This window comes from Myxine glutinosa, chromosome 1 (assembly GCF_964187855.1).
Source record: "Myxine glutinosa chromosome 1, kmMyxGlut1.1, whole genome shotgun sequence".
Classification (NCBI taxonomy): domain Eukaryota; kingdom Metazoa; phylum Chordata; class Myxini; order Myxiniformes; family Myxinidae; genus Myxine; species Myxine glutinosa.
Window position 1 is genome coordinate 204,034,250 of NC_136261.1, and position 16,601 is coordinate 204,050,850.

The 16,601-nt window shown below is 44.5% G+C and overlaps 1 protein-coding gene across 1 annotated transcript; it reads left to right on the forward strand.

Moving 5' to 3' along the window:
* The first annotated feature begins 1,482 nt into the window (after window positions 1-1,482).
* NHLH1 (nescient helix-loop-helix 1) lies at window positions 1,483-14,289 on the forward strand. Its single transcript, XM_078770972.1, has 2 exons — window positions 1,483-1,594; window positions 12,288-14,289. The coding sequence occupies exon 2, from the start codon at window positions 12,288-12,290 to the stop codon at window positions 13,425-13,427; it is 1,140 nt and encodes a 379-aa protein (XP_078627098.1). The 5' UTR covers window positions 1,483-1,594; the 3' UTR covers window positions 13,428-14,289.
* The last annotated feature ends 2,312 nt before the right edge of the window (window positions 14,290-16,601 follow it).

A 16,601-nucleotide genomic window follows, 5' to 3' on the forward strand; every position in this document is an offset into this window, starting at 1 on the left:
CATATGTCACATTGTCCCAAGAGAACGAGCAGATGGTGTCCCTCCATCTCGCACTGTCTCCCAGCCTGATACGAATATGGGATTTGAATGTGCTTATGTAACCATTGGTGTTATTTATTTATATTTAAGCATTGCGCCTGCAGTTGGACTTTGTGCAAATCGTGCACTCTCTCCCATTTGTTCAAGACGTACTCGTGGGACAACTTTGTCCAACACTCGCAGACTTTTTCTTCTTTTTTTTTAAACGGGGCTCGCCTCTTCTGTAATTCCTTGGACCCGGCGTTCTCATGGAATACGGTCGCCATGAAATGCACGATTTGATGACGCTTTTTGCTCTGCGCATCCGTGAATGGAGTCGTGTTTGTCGACGTGCACAGCGATCACGGTCACCTGCAACGCTGACCTTTGTGCGGGGAGGGGAAGGTGACGCGCTCTCTGCGCACCTTGTGCTCCTCTGATCGAATCTCAGGACCATGATTTAAATCTCGGGACCATTTCGACAAGCCCGCACGCTTCTTGCCTGTAAGTATCGGCAGTTTTATTCGGTTGGTATTTTTATCGGCATTAATTATTTCTTCTTCCTGCCGTCGAGCCTCGTTCTCATTGGTTTGCATTGATTTTTGTTTGTTCGCCCGTTTGGCGTCGGTTGGATCCGTGTGTTGAACGTGCTTCGTTTTGAAGGTTTGTGTAAATTCCTGGTTTCATGTACAGGAGGAAGGTGAGGGTGCTGATTAATGTTAAACTAATGTAAACATTAAATACGCTGCTCATGTCATGGGCCGCAGACTTCTCTTTCACCCATTGATCCTAATTAATGTACATACACCATTCGGTCGATACACAACAGCAAAGCAAACCATGTTCGGAAAGTTCATCTTTTCATGGATCCTTCACCATTAACGACTATATGTGATAAATTCCTACATTTTAGGGGGAAAAAACTGCTCTATGGAACCCACGAACTTTCATGGTGTAGGTCAACGTTCCTGCAAGTTTTGTAAACTCAAAATCCTCGTTTGAAAATGTTTCCTAATTTTCATCTCGTCGGATGTTTCCATGGACTTGTTAAACACGAGTATAGTAATTGCATTTACTGCTGAGGATGCATCGTAAGCATTTCAAATAAATTTTGCATTCTAATTCTCAATGTTTATCAATCGATACCCCATCGCTCTCTGGAAGAAGCACATCTGTCTCGATTTCCTTTGCCCAATGAACGAGCCGCTTTTCATCCTCTTCCTGCTTTGCTCTTTCTCGACCAATCGGCGTAACGTCACGAAGGCTCGGCTTCGCCGTTCCACCAATCACCGTCCGCATGCCCCGTCCAACCCGCGAATTCTGCAACTCCGTCAGCCAATGCGAAGCCGCGCGTCCTGCGCGAGGCCACAGCGTCGAGGCGCGGATTGCGCGAGGGAATCGCAGCGGTTCGCGTCGCAGGATGAGCGCTGGCTTCGGCGACTAAACGATTAATAAACGAATATTAATAATAATAAAAATGACTGCGAACAGTTCAGTTTAAATAACGCACATGTGATTTTGTTATTTTTTTTACTCGACGACAAGAAAAAGCCGAAGCTGCGACTTCTCGCCAAAGGTAGAAAATTCCTGACGCTCTGGTTTTGGTTTTGTTTTCGGTCCGTGACAATGGGAGCAGCTGGCATACCGCTTCACCGGTGCTCCCGGCGTCTTGAGGTACGAAAGTATTATTATTGTTGTTGCAATTCATTGTTTTGCGTGTCCATCAGCATGGATAAGCGGAACGATTTAAAAGGATTAGGTAATATATATATATATATATATACATACATACATACATACATACATACATGCATACATATATATATACATACATACATACATACATACATATATATATATATATATATATATATATATATATATATATATATTAGTGTTGTCCATCCTGCAGATTATTATCAGGGGTGATGATAATTATTGAATGTTCTTAAATGGGGTAAATCGTGTATTTGTTCCGTTATTGTGATTGTGAAAAATCCGGAGGAGCGAATAATGCTCTTCGTGTGGTTAACGTCGCCAAAAAGGAAACGGTGCAACTTAGAAATGGCCACCATCGGTGTCGTCGTCAATGCGAGCCTCCGTTTTCCCGCGAATCCACTCCGGTTTGTCGTTCCTCTACCGCGGCTTCGCTCTCAGCCGCCATCTCGGCTCTGCAGTTCGCCATATCGATCCATGAAGTTGCTTTCGTAATTGGAGTGAGGATGGATCGCAGGAGAAATTCGGAATACCCCCGAGTGATGATAGCTCGGTAATCTGGGACCGGGAGGAGTGCCGGGCAGAGGCACGACCGTGTTGACGTAATGTGGCTGGGTATGACGTCATTATCCGTACCGCGTGTGCGTTACGCCGTTGCGTCGCGATTCTTCGTGTTGTTGCTTTGTGCGATCGTTTGAAATGCCATAATTTGTTTTCCATGCAAAGGTTGTGAGAAAATGAAGTTTGTAATTAATTCCTTATGATTTCGTGTTTATCTATTGATCTCAAATGTCGGTGCAAGTCGGTCGTTTATTTGAAAATAATAAAATATTTAATATTCTTGGTTTAATGTACAATTATTTTTACAAAACATTACTTGTACAGTATATTTATTTAATTATGGTGCACTTCGATTTGTTGCAATCATAACATCCAGAGACATGTACAGTATTTCACGATTTTCGCACCACAGAGTAAAAACAGACAGATAGACAAGCACAGACACGTGTGTGTGTGTGTGTGTGTGTGTGTGTGTGTGTGTGTGTGTGTGTGTGTGTGTGTGTGTGTGTGTGTGTGTGTGTGTGTGTATAAAATTATATATATATATTGTATGTATGTGTATATATATATATATATATATATATATATATATATATATATATATATATATATATATATATATATATATATATATATATATATATATATATATGTGTCTGTGTGCGTATGTATATATATATATATATATATATAATATATATATATATATATATATAGATATATATGTGTGTGTGTCTATGTGTGTATGTATATATATATATATAAATAAACCCAAAATGTTATTCTATGATAGTGTGGTTACACGTTGTTGATTTTGCCATGTTGATTACATTAGATTTAACCGTTATCATTAGGATCAATACCTGCTCACTTTAATGTGTATATGCGCTGAAAATATGATGATGTCATTATGTGTTGCGATTGCATAATAATATATTCAATTAATTCGCGAAATATCTGGAGAGGTTTATTTATTTATTGGCACATTTGGTTTCATTGCATTCTGAGCTCGGAAAGGATCTCGTCTGCTTGTTTATTTGTTTTGCATGTGCAGGTCACGCACGGCCCACGGGACATGCAGACATGGAGATTTGTATCGTGCGTGGACAAAGCAGCCAGGTAGCAGAAACGATGGAGCCGTTGACTTGCGCGCGAGGCAGGGAGGACGAGTTGACATCGTAAACGAGAGACACGCTCGAGCAGGTGTACACGGACAGGAGATAACGTGGACAGAAAGACGAGTCACGCATGGGATGAAACAAGTGCTTCGCAGACAGAAAAGGCTCTCGCGACGGGCAGGAAGAACCAGGAACACAAGCAATTGGGAGACCTGTCGACAGGATGGCAGAGGATAAGAGGAATAAGGGATTTGAGGAACAATCAGACTGAAGATAAAAATGTACGGGAGGAATGTGAGGAACGTAAAATAAGGTGGGCCCAAGAATCATTTGAGGGACGTGTGAGAGAAAATGTGAACAGGAAGAGTTGGAATACTGAAAACAGGTAGACAAACGGATCCTACGGATTGGAAGACAATTAGTGGACAATAACTGTTGGACCCCTGCGTTGTACTCCAGTATTAACGAGTTCACCCATGGTGACCCTCCCTCCCCCACCCACCCCCCTACCCACCCCACACCTCCTGGCCTTGGCTCCTTATGCTGTGTGCGTTTTTCCTTTTTTTGATGCAAGATGAAGTTTCATGGAAGAGTGAAGCGACAGAGTTTTCTCTTAAGGCAACACACTGACAGTGGGGCAACATTTGGATAGAACAAGCAAATAAACGAACAAACCAGAGAAGTAGGAATGAAACGCAGTAAACCGCAAGAGGGTAGGTTTCGGCAGGGTTAATGGGGCTAGAAAAGACCAGGGTCATGGGTAGTAGTGACTTGATGGTGGTGTGCACCGCTTGCTTGAAGTCCCGGAGATGGCCAGTACACTAACGACTCGGATTTGTGGACCCGGTCTTGCGTATTGCACAGATTTGCATTCCTTGGATCGACTTTCCACAATTTGGAACGAACAATCGCTTATTTGTCAAACTACTGGATCAGTGTTGCGCTATCCTTGTGAAATGAGATTGCATTCATGTGAACACGCTAAAATAACTCTCATTCGCACACTCACCTTTAAACACTCGGTATTTAGATACTTCGCCTGGTGTTGGCTTAACGGTTAAGGTGGCTGGCTTGAGATCCTCGGGTCTTGAGTCTGAGCCCCTGTTGATCCGTTAGATAACACCGGGTGGGTTGATAACACATGGTAAGCCTTACCTTTCATCATTCGTGAACACTCTCAGGCTCACACATCGTCACTCACTTCCACATTTATTGGCCCCGTTCATGCTCGTCTACATTTATACAGCACTCTGCACACACTCGCTCTGTGTCTGATTCTCAGGAATCCAGAATACCACGAATTCTTCACTTGATTCGTGATTACGCTGATTGTTTTAACCTTTCACAATCCCAATCCCGCATATTCACACTTTCTAAAACTCCCAACTTGCTCGCCCTCAAAGTGTGAGCGATTCTGAGACGGGAGTACGATAGAATTGGATTAACCGTTAAGTTAGTAATTGCATGCATTTTGGATTCTGTGATCATTGGAGGTGGTTATTTGCTCCATCATGTGCCTTTGTCATATCCCCACCCTGACACTCCCACCTCCTGCAGGTCGTGATAATTATTAATTATCCATCTCACCATAAGCAATAAATTTGACCAAGGGCTACCGGCATAGAATGGGCCACTTTTTTACGAATTATATAGTGAGATATTCAGCGTCCACAACCTAAATTTAAACTACAAATAAACACCAGATTGTTCTGTACTCAACGAGTCGGGCAGTAACGTACACCCGTTCTTACCATCACATAATCCCTGTCACTCATATCCGAGATTAGTTGCATCGTTGAGTTTGCCGTTCTTTGGAAAGATGTTCAGCTAGGTTTCCCGCTGGCTTGCATTAGCTGGCAGACGTTAAGGATTTAACGGTACCTTTCAAAAGGAATTGGTCGTTGTGCTTCTGTACCCTGGACAAACTCTAATCTCCTGCCTTAATAAGCAGGGGCACTGCATCATTGACACAGCTGAGCCTCGGTTATGATGCAACCAGCGACACAAATATTAATAACTTTATCCCAGTGTGATTCGCACTTCGTAGAACATCGCTGAGATTTCAGAGTAAATAATTTATTTGGCTTCAGCTTCAAAAGAGACATTTGTGGATATAGTTACTGTACGTACGTACGTACATACATACATACACATGATACATACATGATGCATACATTCAGTACATACACAAATACATGATACATACATACATGATACACACATATGGACATACATACATATATACATGATACACACATATGGACATACATACATACATGATACACACATATGCACATACATACATACATACATACATGATACACACATATGCACATACATACATATATGATACACACGTATGCACATACATACATACACACATGATACAAACACCAACGCACATACATACATACACACATGATACATACACACACATGATGCACACATACACACACATGATGCACACATACACACACATGATGCACACATACACAAACATTATGCACACATACACATACATTATGCACACATACAAACATACATGATACATACATAATTGATACACAAATGATACATAGATACATACACACTACCTTACATCATGTGATCGCCAAAAACATGGGCCAGCAGGCACCTCAAACTCTAACCAATTTCGTGACAAATGTTGTAAGCTGGAAAAATAACCAATGAGGTAGCTGAAGTCACATTCATTAAAACCCCAAATATCCCCCAAATATTCCTACAGGTCACACAAGATCTGCCAGCAACCCTCTTATGGTTAAACTGCCAAAATCAAGACTCTCTGCTCACCTTCACTCCTTCATTCCTCTTTTCTCCCGCCTCTGGAACAAACTCCCTCACTCTCTTCAATCCCACTCCACCCTCCAGGTCTTTAAAACAGCTGTTCACCACCATCTCTTATCTTCCCCCATCCAAAACCTTGATCTTTTCTACCCCCGCTAATTTCACTCCAAATTCACTTTTTTGAAATACCGACTTCTTTCCTGGAAGTCCTTGCAATGTCCTTGTGTTTTCTACTTCTCCCACCCACCCCCCTTCCCACGCCTCCTCCCCCCAAGCCCTCTCCCTCCCACAGATCTCCCGCTGTCCCTGCTCTCAAATGTTGCGTTTGTGTGCTTCCCCTTCTCTCCCCATCTTGTCTACCGCTACCCTTATTATATACTTTGTGTGTCTGTTTGATTTTTTTGTGTGTGTGTGTGTGATAAATGTTAGCTCTTTCACGAGCCTTGATTCTGTATACAAAAAAAAAAAAAGCATTAGCAAAGGTATAACTACTTTCTGACGGATCCACAACTGCCGCATTTCGTGGGCACAATACTATGATTTATTTAATAGCTAGCCACAGTTTGTTTTGGATGCCTAAGGAAATCAACTTGTGTATAACTGACAGATTTTTCTTTATAAGGAATATTTCCACTTTTTGGCCAAATGTGGCCGCTTGGTGAATATTTGGCAGTTTTTTTTAGGTGGAAATATGAGGGATTAAAAAAAAAAAAAATCTTTAAATCCATAAATATTCCCTGAATGCTGCATAAAAACGATGACGTTTACCGATTTGTCTCTGAAGGTGAATTATTCTGCTGTAAAAGGAATTTAAAAAAAAAAAAAACTAGGTGAAGTGCTCCCATCGCACTATACGTGTAGTTCAGCGTATCAAGTTGACCATCTCAGCTCGTTGCGCACTTTCCGCTCTCTAACGGTTTTGAGCCGTTGTGTAGACACATGCGTACCCCATATGTATTTTGCTTTCATTGGGGATGTAAAACGAATTAACCTGCATTGTGCGCTCACCCAAAATCCAACTCGCATGAGAACCTGTACAACTTCCTCTATCCTCAGTAGCTCGTTTAATTAGCAACCCTTCCATGTAAATATTCACTTTGCAATGTCTTTTTAATGCTGAGAAGGATTTATCCGTTCATTTCGAGGTAGTATTTATGTGTTAATGCATCCCTTCTTTCATTCACCCCATCTGTCACTCGCCATGGAATGTCGATTGTTTTCACTCTCTTGATTATGTCCCGAGTATACCTCCCTTCACCCCTTGCGTTATCCATATATTTGCTTTTCCTTCCCTCACAATTCCTCATCATTCAGTCCTGTTCTTCCAGTTCGTTAGGGCAGTTATCGAAGTGGCAATGCGTTTTCCTCTCCTTTTAATTAATGCTCAATCTAGGCTCATGTAAATGTGAGGAGACGGTGGAAAAAGGAAATATACTTATGGATCAGTGGGGCAACAGTTGGACGCAATAGGCAAGGGAATGGATGAAAAAGAAAAGAGAGGAGGGGGAGGAAACCCAATAAACAGCAAGAAAACAAAGATTGGGTTCGGTCGGGTTAATAGGGTAGAAGAGATTGTGGGTAGTGATGAGGGATGGCATGAGAGGGTGGTGCACCACTTGTTTCAAGCATTGGAGGAAAGAGTGTGACCAAACAGCCTCAGAAGGGCAGTTCCATAAAGGGGAGAAAAACTCGAGTGGATGTGCATGGTTGGCCTGGAATTAGGGAGTTTGACCAGTAGAGTGTTGCTGGAAGTGTGCAAGCATCATGGAGGAGCCTGGGAGTGGTGTCAGGATGCAGGCCTGAGAGAAGAGAGAGCTAGACCGGAGGAGAGATGGTTAAAAAACAGAGATCACTAACCTGTCTGTGATGTGAAAACAACAATCCTTATGCATTGGCCTAATCACAAGAGATGCCAATAATGTTGAGAGCTATAGATTCCAGGAGAGACAGATATGATACTGGTGTTCCAGCACAAAGGGGAGAGCAATATTCCATTGACTTTGGCCGAAGATATTGTGGGCTATGAGTAGTTCTGAATTTTTCTTGGAATGGTGGAGTGACTTGGAACTTGGAACGGTGGAGGATGCACAGAATGACTTGGAACGGTGAAGGGTGCACAGTCCTAGGCTGGCTTTGGACATCAGCTGTGCTATATGATCACTACAGGAGAGGTCATCGATGATTGTTGGACCTACAAGTTCAAAAGACTGAGTGAACCTCTTACACTGGTTGACTATGGAAATATATGTGTGGGTTTGTTTGCCGATCATTCCGGAATGAAAGGGTGAGACCGAGAGATTTTTCTTTCCAGGATTGACAGACGTGTTCCATTTGTCAGAACAGCATCTACCTGATTCCATATCGGCAGACAATTATCTACCTTCCACTAAGATGGGGTATGGTACCACATTATGTGGATTGTGCAAAAAGGAAGCGAGACTTTTCCAGACTTTTTTTTGGAAAGGTAATTTATGTAGATTAAGAACAAGTGAGGACAATCCATTGACTTTGTGCATTCCATCCTCCACTGGGAGAAGAGAGGGTTCTATTGATGGCATTGCATTGATTTAATGGGTGGAGGAAGTCAGAAAGCCAGGTTTGAATGCAGCCTTGTATGCCATAGGCAGCGGGGTTGGTAAGCAAAGCAGGATGCCAGACTGTGTCGAATGCCCAAGATGTGTCCCTGGAGACTGTCCTCACCTCTTTTTGAGATTTTCAGCCTTTGACCATTGCTCAGAGAAAGAAGCAATAGGGTGTCTATAGTTGTGACATGGCCAGGATATAAACTTCTGGTCGGAGATCCGGATGATTGAAAAGAGAAAAGGCAACATCAGCAGCAATGATGGATTTCACAACTTTGCGTGTAATTGGAAGTAAGCTTACAGGCCTATAGCTGAAAGTACAGGGTGTTACCAAAAGACCTGGACAACTTTGGTTGTTAATATATTTAGTACCACAAATGATACAATGATACCCTTTGTTTCATATGATACAGAAACTCATAAAGTTTTCTTTATTTTCAGGTCTGGTGGTCTATCGTAAAATAAAATGGCAACTCCACAGGAGAAAGCTCAGTGCGTCGAATGGTTCAGCGAATTATATATCGAGATGAGATCCGACACGCAAGTCCAGCGTAATTTCCGTACAAGGTATGGAAGGAATCTGCCATCGTGGACTCGTATCAGAGAGTGGTACAAGAGTTTTAAGGAGACTTAAAACCGTTCCTGACAAACCTCACATGTTCATGATGTCTGTTCTCGCATGTTCATGATGTCCGTTCCTCACAAATCTCACACTCTCACTATGTCTCTTTGAAAAGACCGTCTGGAAAACCCTCCCATCTACTTTCTTAACAATCATCTCGAAGAAGTTCTGTCACTCAAGCTTTTGGGTCTCACTATCTGCCATGATCTTTCCTGGGAAGTCCACATCTCCAAGCAGGCCTCCAAAGCCAGTCGCCGTCTGGGCATCCTCAGTCACGTGAAGTCCTTTCTTGGCACTACTGAGCTTCTCACCACATACAAAGCTTTCATCTGCAGCTTGATGGTATACTGCTCTCCCTTCTGGGCTGGTGCTCCTGCCTCACATCTAGCTCAGCTTTACGCTGTAGAAACCAAAGCTTTCAGAATCATTGGAATCTCCTGCGATGGAGCTGATTCTAAGGGCCTTTCACTCACTCACAGCAGGCAGGTTGGTGGTCTTTCTGTCTTCTACCAACTCCTCTCCGGCCTAGCTCCCCCAGCTCTGTCTGTGCTCTGTCCCCCAAATTTTCCTGCAGGACGCACAAGATCTGCCAGCAACCCTCTTCTGGTGAAACTTCCAAAATCAAGACTCTGCTCACCTTCACTCTTTCATTCCTCTTTTTCCCCGCCTTTGGAACAAACTCCCACACTCTTCAATCCCTCTCCTCCCTCCAGGTCTTTAAAACAGTTGTTCACCACCATCTCTTTCCCCCATCCAAAACCTTCATCTATTCTACCCCCGTTAATACACCCCAAATCCACCTCTTTCAATCTCCGACTTCATTCCTGAAATTCCTCGTAGTGTTCATTTGCTTTATACCATGTACCCATCCCCTCTCCACCCTCATCCCCCGTCCAGCCCTCTTCCTTCCACAGATCTACCGACATCCCTGTTCTCTACTGTTGTTGTGCTTGTATGCTTTCCTCTCTCTCCCCCTCTTGTCTCCCATTCCCTTTATTATATGTTTTATGTGTTGGTTTTTTTTTTTGTGTGTTTAATGTGTTAGCTCTTACATGAGCCAAGATTTTGTATACAAAAAATAAATAAATAAATAATAGTATAAAAAAGGACTGGAACTTGTCAGAAACGGAAAAGTACCGGTCGACCAAGCACAAGTGCAGCACACATGAATGAGTGTATGAATCGTTTCAACAAATTCCCAGAAAATCAATCCAACGTGCATTTAGAGAACTGGGACTACCACCACCACCACTGTACACAGGATTTTGCATAAAAGACTGAAGCTTTAGGCCTAGAAGGTGCAGATTCTGCAGAAACTCAAATCAAATGACGGACCCAAATGCAAGGCGTTTGCCTTGGAAATGCTCAGTCGCATAGAGGATGACAAAGATTACCTGAAAAAGGTCACGCTCACAGACTAAGCTTGCATTCATGTTTCCGGGATGGTCAACTGGCATGATGTTAGGATATGGGGCTGTGAAAACCCCCACGTGATAATTGAACACATATGTGACAGTCCAAAGGTCAATGTGTGATGTGGCCTTCTGCATGAACGCTTGGTGGGTCCGTTTTTCTTTGCAGAGGATACAGTGACCTCAACAATTTACATGAACGTGTTGGAAGGATTTGCCTTCCCACAGATTCAAGACCTGCAACCCGATGCCATTTTTCAACAGGACTGCGCTCCCCCTCTTTGATCCTTCGTCGTTTGAGACATTATGAATGAAAAATTTCCAAGTCGCTGGATTAGCCGGGACGGAACAACCGCCTGGCCCCCACGATCACCAGACATAACCCTCCTTGATTCTTTTCTGTGGGCGTTTGTCAAATATGTTGTCTACAACACCAAGGTGGAAAACCTGCAGGATCTTTTATCTTGAATCACAGCTGCATACACACTGGTGGATGCAAATATGCTGAGCCGAACATAGCAAGACTGTACCGCCTTGATGTCCTGTGCGCGACAAACGGAGCTCATATTAAAGTGTATTGATGGTGTGCACAAACATTGAGTTTCTGTGTCATATAAATCAAAGGGTGTCATTGCATCATTTGTACTTCTAAATATATTAACAACCAAAGTTATCCGGGTCTTTTTGGAACACACTGTATATATTTTTCCACCCTTGTGAATGAGAGTAATGGTGGTGGGCTTCCTGGCAGATAGGTTGTACTCATAGGAGGACCAGCTAAAGAGAGCAGACAATGGAGCAGGATTTGTGGACATGGGCACTGAGGCCATCTTGGCCAATTGCTGATGAAGTAGAGGGTGGTCAGAACCTTCTCGATACCTTCTCAGATGTGAAATACAGAGTTGACAAGGTACCACCAGGAGTTGAAGAATAGAGACTGGTTTGAGAGTTCAGCCTTGAGATTAGCAAAATTATGTTTTGTGGCTTGTCTAAGGAAGGACAGACACTTTTGCGAACCTTACAGAATAACCTAAGGTTGCTGTCAGTCAGTTTATCCTTCCATGATGGAAAGCAAGCTGATTGACTGCAACTGTCTCACCAAAAGATTCAGTGTACAAGGACTGATAGGTTGGATAGGATAGCCGCAGACAGGATAGGATAAACTGGTTCCTGAGGGAGAATAGGAATTTTTTTGGAAGCATTCCCAGGTGGAATCAATCACTGTGTAGATGGCAGCCCAATCAATTTGTGAGAGGGCAGACTGAAATCACCTCCAGTCTTAGGTTCAAATGTGTGGTTCAAACAGCCAGATTCTGTGGTGTTAAGTTTACCCTCTCGCAATAGCTTGAGAGGTGTGAGCTTTGACAATAAAATGATCAAAGGAGCCAAGAGGGGAAGCATCTTGCCTAACTGTCTCAGTGGTACTTGTTCTGTTCCTCCCCGATCTCCCTAGATGATGCTGAAGATACCAGAGGAAGGTGGAGAACTTGGAAGAGTCGGAGAGAGTTTGTGGGAATGGAGGAGGGGAGAGGGAAAGTGTGGAAGTCGAACCAAAAGTGCTCAGTCTATCTCGCCTCCCACTATGAACTCCAAGACGACGCATGAAGTGGCAGCACCCATCAGTCTACTCCATCATCTCTCTCAACATCCTCCTCCTAGCCTGCTCACCCTCTCGCCATCCACTGCACCTCAATCCCCCCTCGCCTGCAGTTCAGGACAGCTCTCCACTTCCCCTTCAAGTCCAAATTGTTTGCATCTTCAGCACCAAGATCTATCAAAACCACAATCACAACAACACCACCAACTGCAGTCTCAGTCACAACCACAATCACAATCTCCTGTCCAACACCCTCAGCCACTTATCACCTGCAAGCCTGTTTCTGTTTCTCCCCCCCTCTCTCCATGTCCTTCTCCATCCATCTCAATGTCTCCCACAAACCCTGTGTGTCTCTCTCCATCATCGCCACTTTCTCCTTCCATTTCGCCCTCAATCTCAGCTTCCTTGTCTTCTACCGTCTCTTCTTCCATTCATCCACAAATTACACCCTCTGTCTCACTTGCCTCTTTCCCCATTCCCATTTCTCTTTCCCCATCTGTTTCTCCCTCCATATCCCTCTCAACGACTCTTAATCCCTCGGTACCAATCTCTCTTTCCCTGTCTCCTAACTCGCTGCCACTTTCCATTTCTACCATCTCACCTTCATCCATGCCAGTTTCCCTCTCTGCCATCTCTGCCTCAATCCCCCTGTCTTCTATATCCATTTCTGTGCCCATCTCTTTTTCCAGCATTCCCATCTCCTCTCCTGCATCCTCTATCTCCCCAGCACCGTTGGCAATCTGTGCAGGTCGTTCCCTGCCCTCGACCCCAATGCTAAGTCGAGAGGAGCGTCGACGCCGCCGCAGGGCTACTGCCAAGTACCGCACGGCACATGCCACCCGAGAGCGTGTGCGTGTCGAGGCCTTTAACCTGGCATTTGGTGAGCTCCGCAGGCTTTTGCCCACACTCCCACCTGACAAGAAACTCAGCAAGATAGAGATACTGCGCCTTGCCATATGTTACATCAGTTATCTAAACCATGTTCTGGATGTATGAATCTTGGGCGCCAAGTGTGGGACTGCATTTGGCAGGTGTGGCATCTGCGGATTAGGGAATTTTAGGCTCGGAGTGTATATGGGGATTGCAAGATGGAGATGGAGACCTTGTTGGGAATACATGAGACCAGAATATTAAGAGGCATGGGTGCTGAAAGGAGCAGAATGAGCAAAGTTTTTCTCCATATGTTTGAAATAGTACTGAAGTTTTAAGGATAATTCTGAGGCCGGGTAAACAGGAAACGGCTCTAAATGCTGTGTTTGTGGGTGATTGGTAATGTAATCGCCAAAACTGCAGAGTATTGTACAAGTCGTGACTGTGTAGAAACAACATTGTGCAAAATGACAATGAAGTTGCTGTTGACATGTCCTGCCATACATGACAACACCGGGGGCCGCATAAATATGACAGGAAATGTCATCGCTAGTACAATTTTCTTAGGTATGTGGGCAATCGATTGACGGCAATTGCTGTCAAATCTATTTATTCAAAACAATATTTATTGCAAAAAATACTATTTACTGCCGCTTAAAAGCGGTTCCTGAATCAACCAGCCTTGGTGGACTGAAGGTTCTATTTTTCTGGGCTTAGCCCCAAAACTTTGGGTTAAATGGCGAAAGATACCTTTCCCAAGATAACCCGGCACATTGTATGCTGTAGATAGCAATGTGAGATGCTGCATTATTTGTCTTTTTTTAGAAGTTTTATGTTGCGATATGAGCCAAACAAGAAGAGCATTTTTATATAGATATTTATTTTAAACCGCTGTATTTTGTTTACAGGCAGATGGTATGGGGGTCAGGGTTGTATACATTGTGGTATTTATTGCTTGGTACCCCCACAGGGGATTGTTTGTACTTTACCTGGAATATTTCTCAACAAAATGATTCCAGACATGCGTGTGCAGTTCGTCTGGTTTGTGACCCTGTTTTCTGCGTCCTACGCAACATCGAGAACATCCACACATTCTGTCGTTTCTCTTCCCAGTGTTGGTGGTGCTGTAAGCTTGGAGTTGTGGCATCAGAATCCGTGGGCTGGAGCGCTGTTTAAGTGCGTATGGCAAATTTGCAGCAACATAGGAAATCCATCAAAATTCTCTCTCCGCCATCTGCGTCCCGCGCCCCCTTCCCCTCCCTCACTCCTCTCCCCCTCTCTTTCCCCACGTCCTTTTCCTACCCATCTGTCGTACGAAGCAACATTTCCCGTCATCTCGAGCCAGGTCCTCCCCCTCTTCCAAACCCCCACACCCTCATGCTCACCATGTGCACCGTCCAGGTCATCGTCCTCTTTGTCATTGCAAACCTCCAGCACCAATTTACCGGCGACCTACGTGTGGGGCATGGCTGCTCAGCGCCCAAAATCCAGCACTCAAAGCCCATCATGCGAATTTGCAGTGCTCTCGCTCCCAGGGGGCCACACCTTGCCATGTGCCGGGCCGCGTGTGGCACCCGAGGGATGCACAACATTATTTCTGCCCGCCTGCCTCCCCATGTCCCCTAGTCTCAAAGTCCCTGCCATATGCAGGAACAATAGCTACAGCACTACCCCACCACTACCCCCACCCTCCTTTCCAACTTTACCCCTGCCCCCTTGCTCCCCTTCACTTTATTCTCCTGTCTCTCCCCCCCTCGCCCCCTACCAATGTCTGGTTTTAATCCCACTCTCGCTTTCCTCCTCTTGAACGATATATTCCACTACAACCCTGTCTGAATTTTGATCCACTGTCTGCAGATGAAAGTGATTGGCGGCAACAGCTCATCCAAAGCAAGTTGGCATCAATTTGTTTTGCACTGTGATTGTAAAGCCCTGGACTGAAGCTAAACAAACCAATATTGCTATTATTATTACCTTGTCCATTTCAAATTGGATTCCAGTCTCAAAATATATGGCACACACAAATCCCTTTAAACAATCGCATTGTATTGTCATATGATTCAACAAAACGTACCTTGTTGGGAAGGGCGAATGGATATTTGAGAAACGAACATTCTTTCACATTGTGATATACTGTGTCAACAACAAAATAATGGTGATTGTGCAGTTGAAATGTGGTGAAAAAAATACTACACACGCGGATGCGGACTGCACCCACATTTACCAGGGTACATCCAGAGACGGACCGCACCCACATTTACCAGGGTACATGCAGAGACGGACTGCACCCACATTTACCAGGGTACATGCAGAGACGGACTGCACCCACATTTACCAGGGTACATGCAGAGACGGACTGCACCCACATTTACCAGGGTACATGCAGAGACGGACTGCACCCACATTTACCAGGGTACATGCAGAGACGGACTGCACCCACATTTACCAGGGTACACGCAGAGACGAGCTGCACCCACATTTACCAGGGTACAGTGTGACGTGCTCCTCCCCGACCCCCTGGTCACGGTGTACCTCCGAGCCCCGAGAGGAGTCGCGGCAGAAAAATGTGTTATTCTGTGTGTCAAAGATCAATGGAGAAGCCACCCCAATTGTTACTCACAAAGAAATATTGTATTGAGATCACACAAGAATAACGGTACAACAACAATAGTATTCAAAAGTACAATCACTATGCCCTATGATGGTACCATCAGTTTTGCAATACATAACTCACTGTGCTCCAAGTGAGTGTAACAAGAACATTCCCCAATGTCTCTTATTTCCGGCTCCAAGACGAAGTTGATTCGCTCCAGTGATCGCTAGAACGATGTTCAAACGACCAGAATCCCGTCCCGATGGCAAGGGCAGTCACACAGCCGAAGCTGTACAAAGGCGCCCTCAAGGCAACTGGGAAATCCAAAGGCGCTCTACAGGCGACCGAGAGATCACACCCTCGGGTATGGACAAATTCGCTTTCAAAAATCCGCGTCACACACACGCCCCAGATCGACGTCTGAATGCGGTGAGAATTGTCGAAAAGAAACGAAACCGCAAGCGAAGCACAAATCCTGCGCGAGTCAAAATGGCTGCCGACCCGGTCTCGTGGCGCACGGCACGGCGATGATTCTCTCCTGAATCGATCGCAAAACCTGACATGCAGGTTGACCGGTCACAGCGATGACAACTCCGCCATAGGAATTCCTCTCCCGGAAACCCGAAAGTTCGCTAGTGACTCTGGCTTGCCAACGTTCGCTTCAGAACCCGGAGCAACTCAGCTTTCTTGTCCGACTCATTCGCTCC

Excerpts from the sequence above, each read along its gene's own strand:
- NHLH1 (XM_078770972.1), top strand. The coding sequence starts at position 12,288 with ATGATGCTGAAGATACCAGAGGAAGGTGGAGAACTTGGAAGAGTCGGA.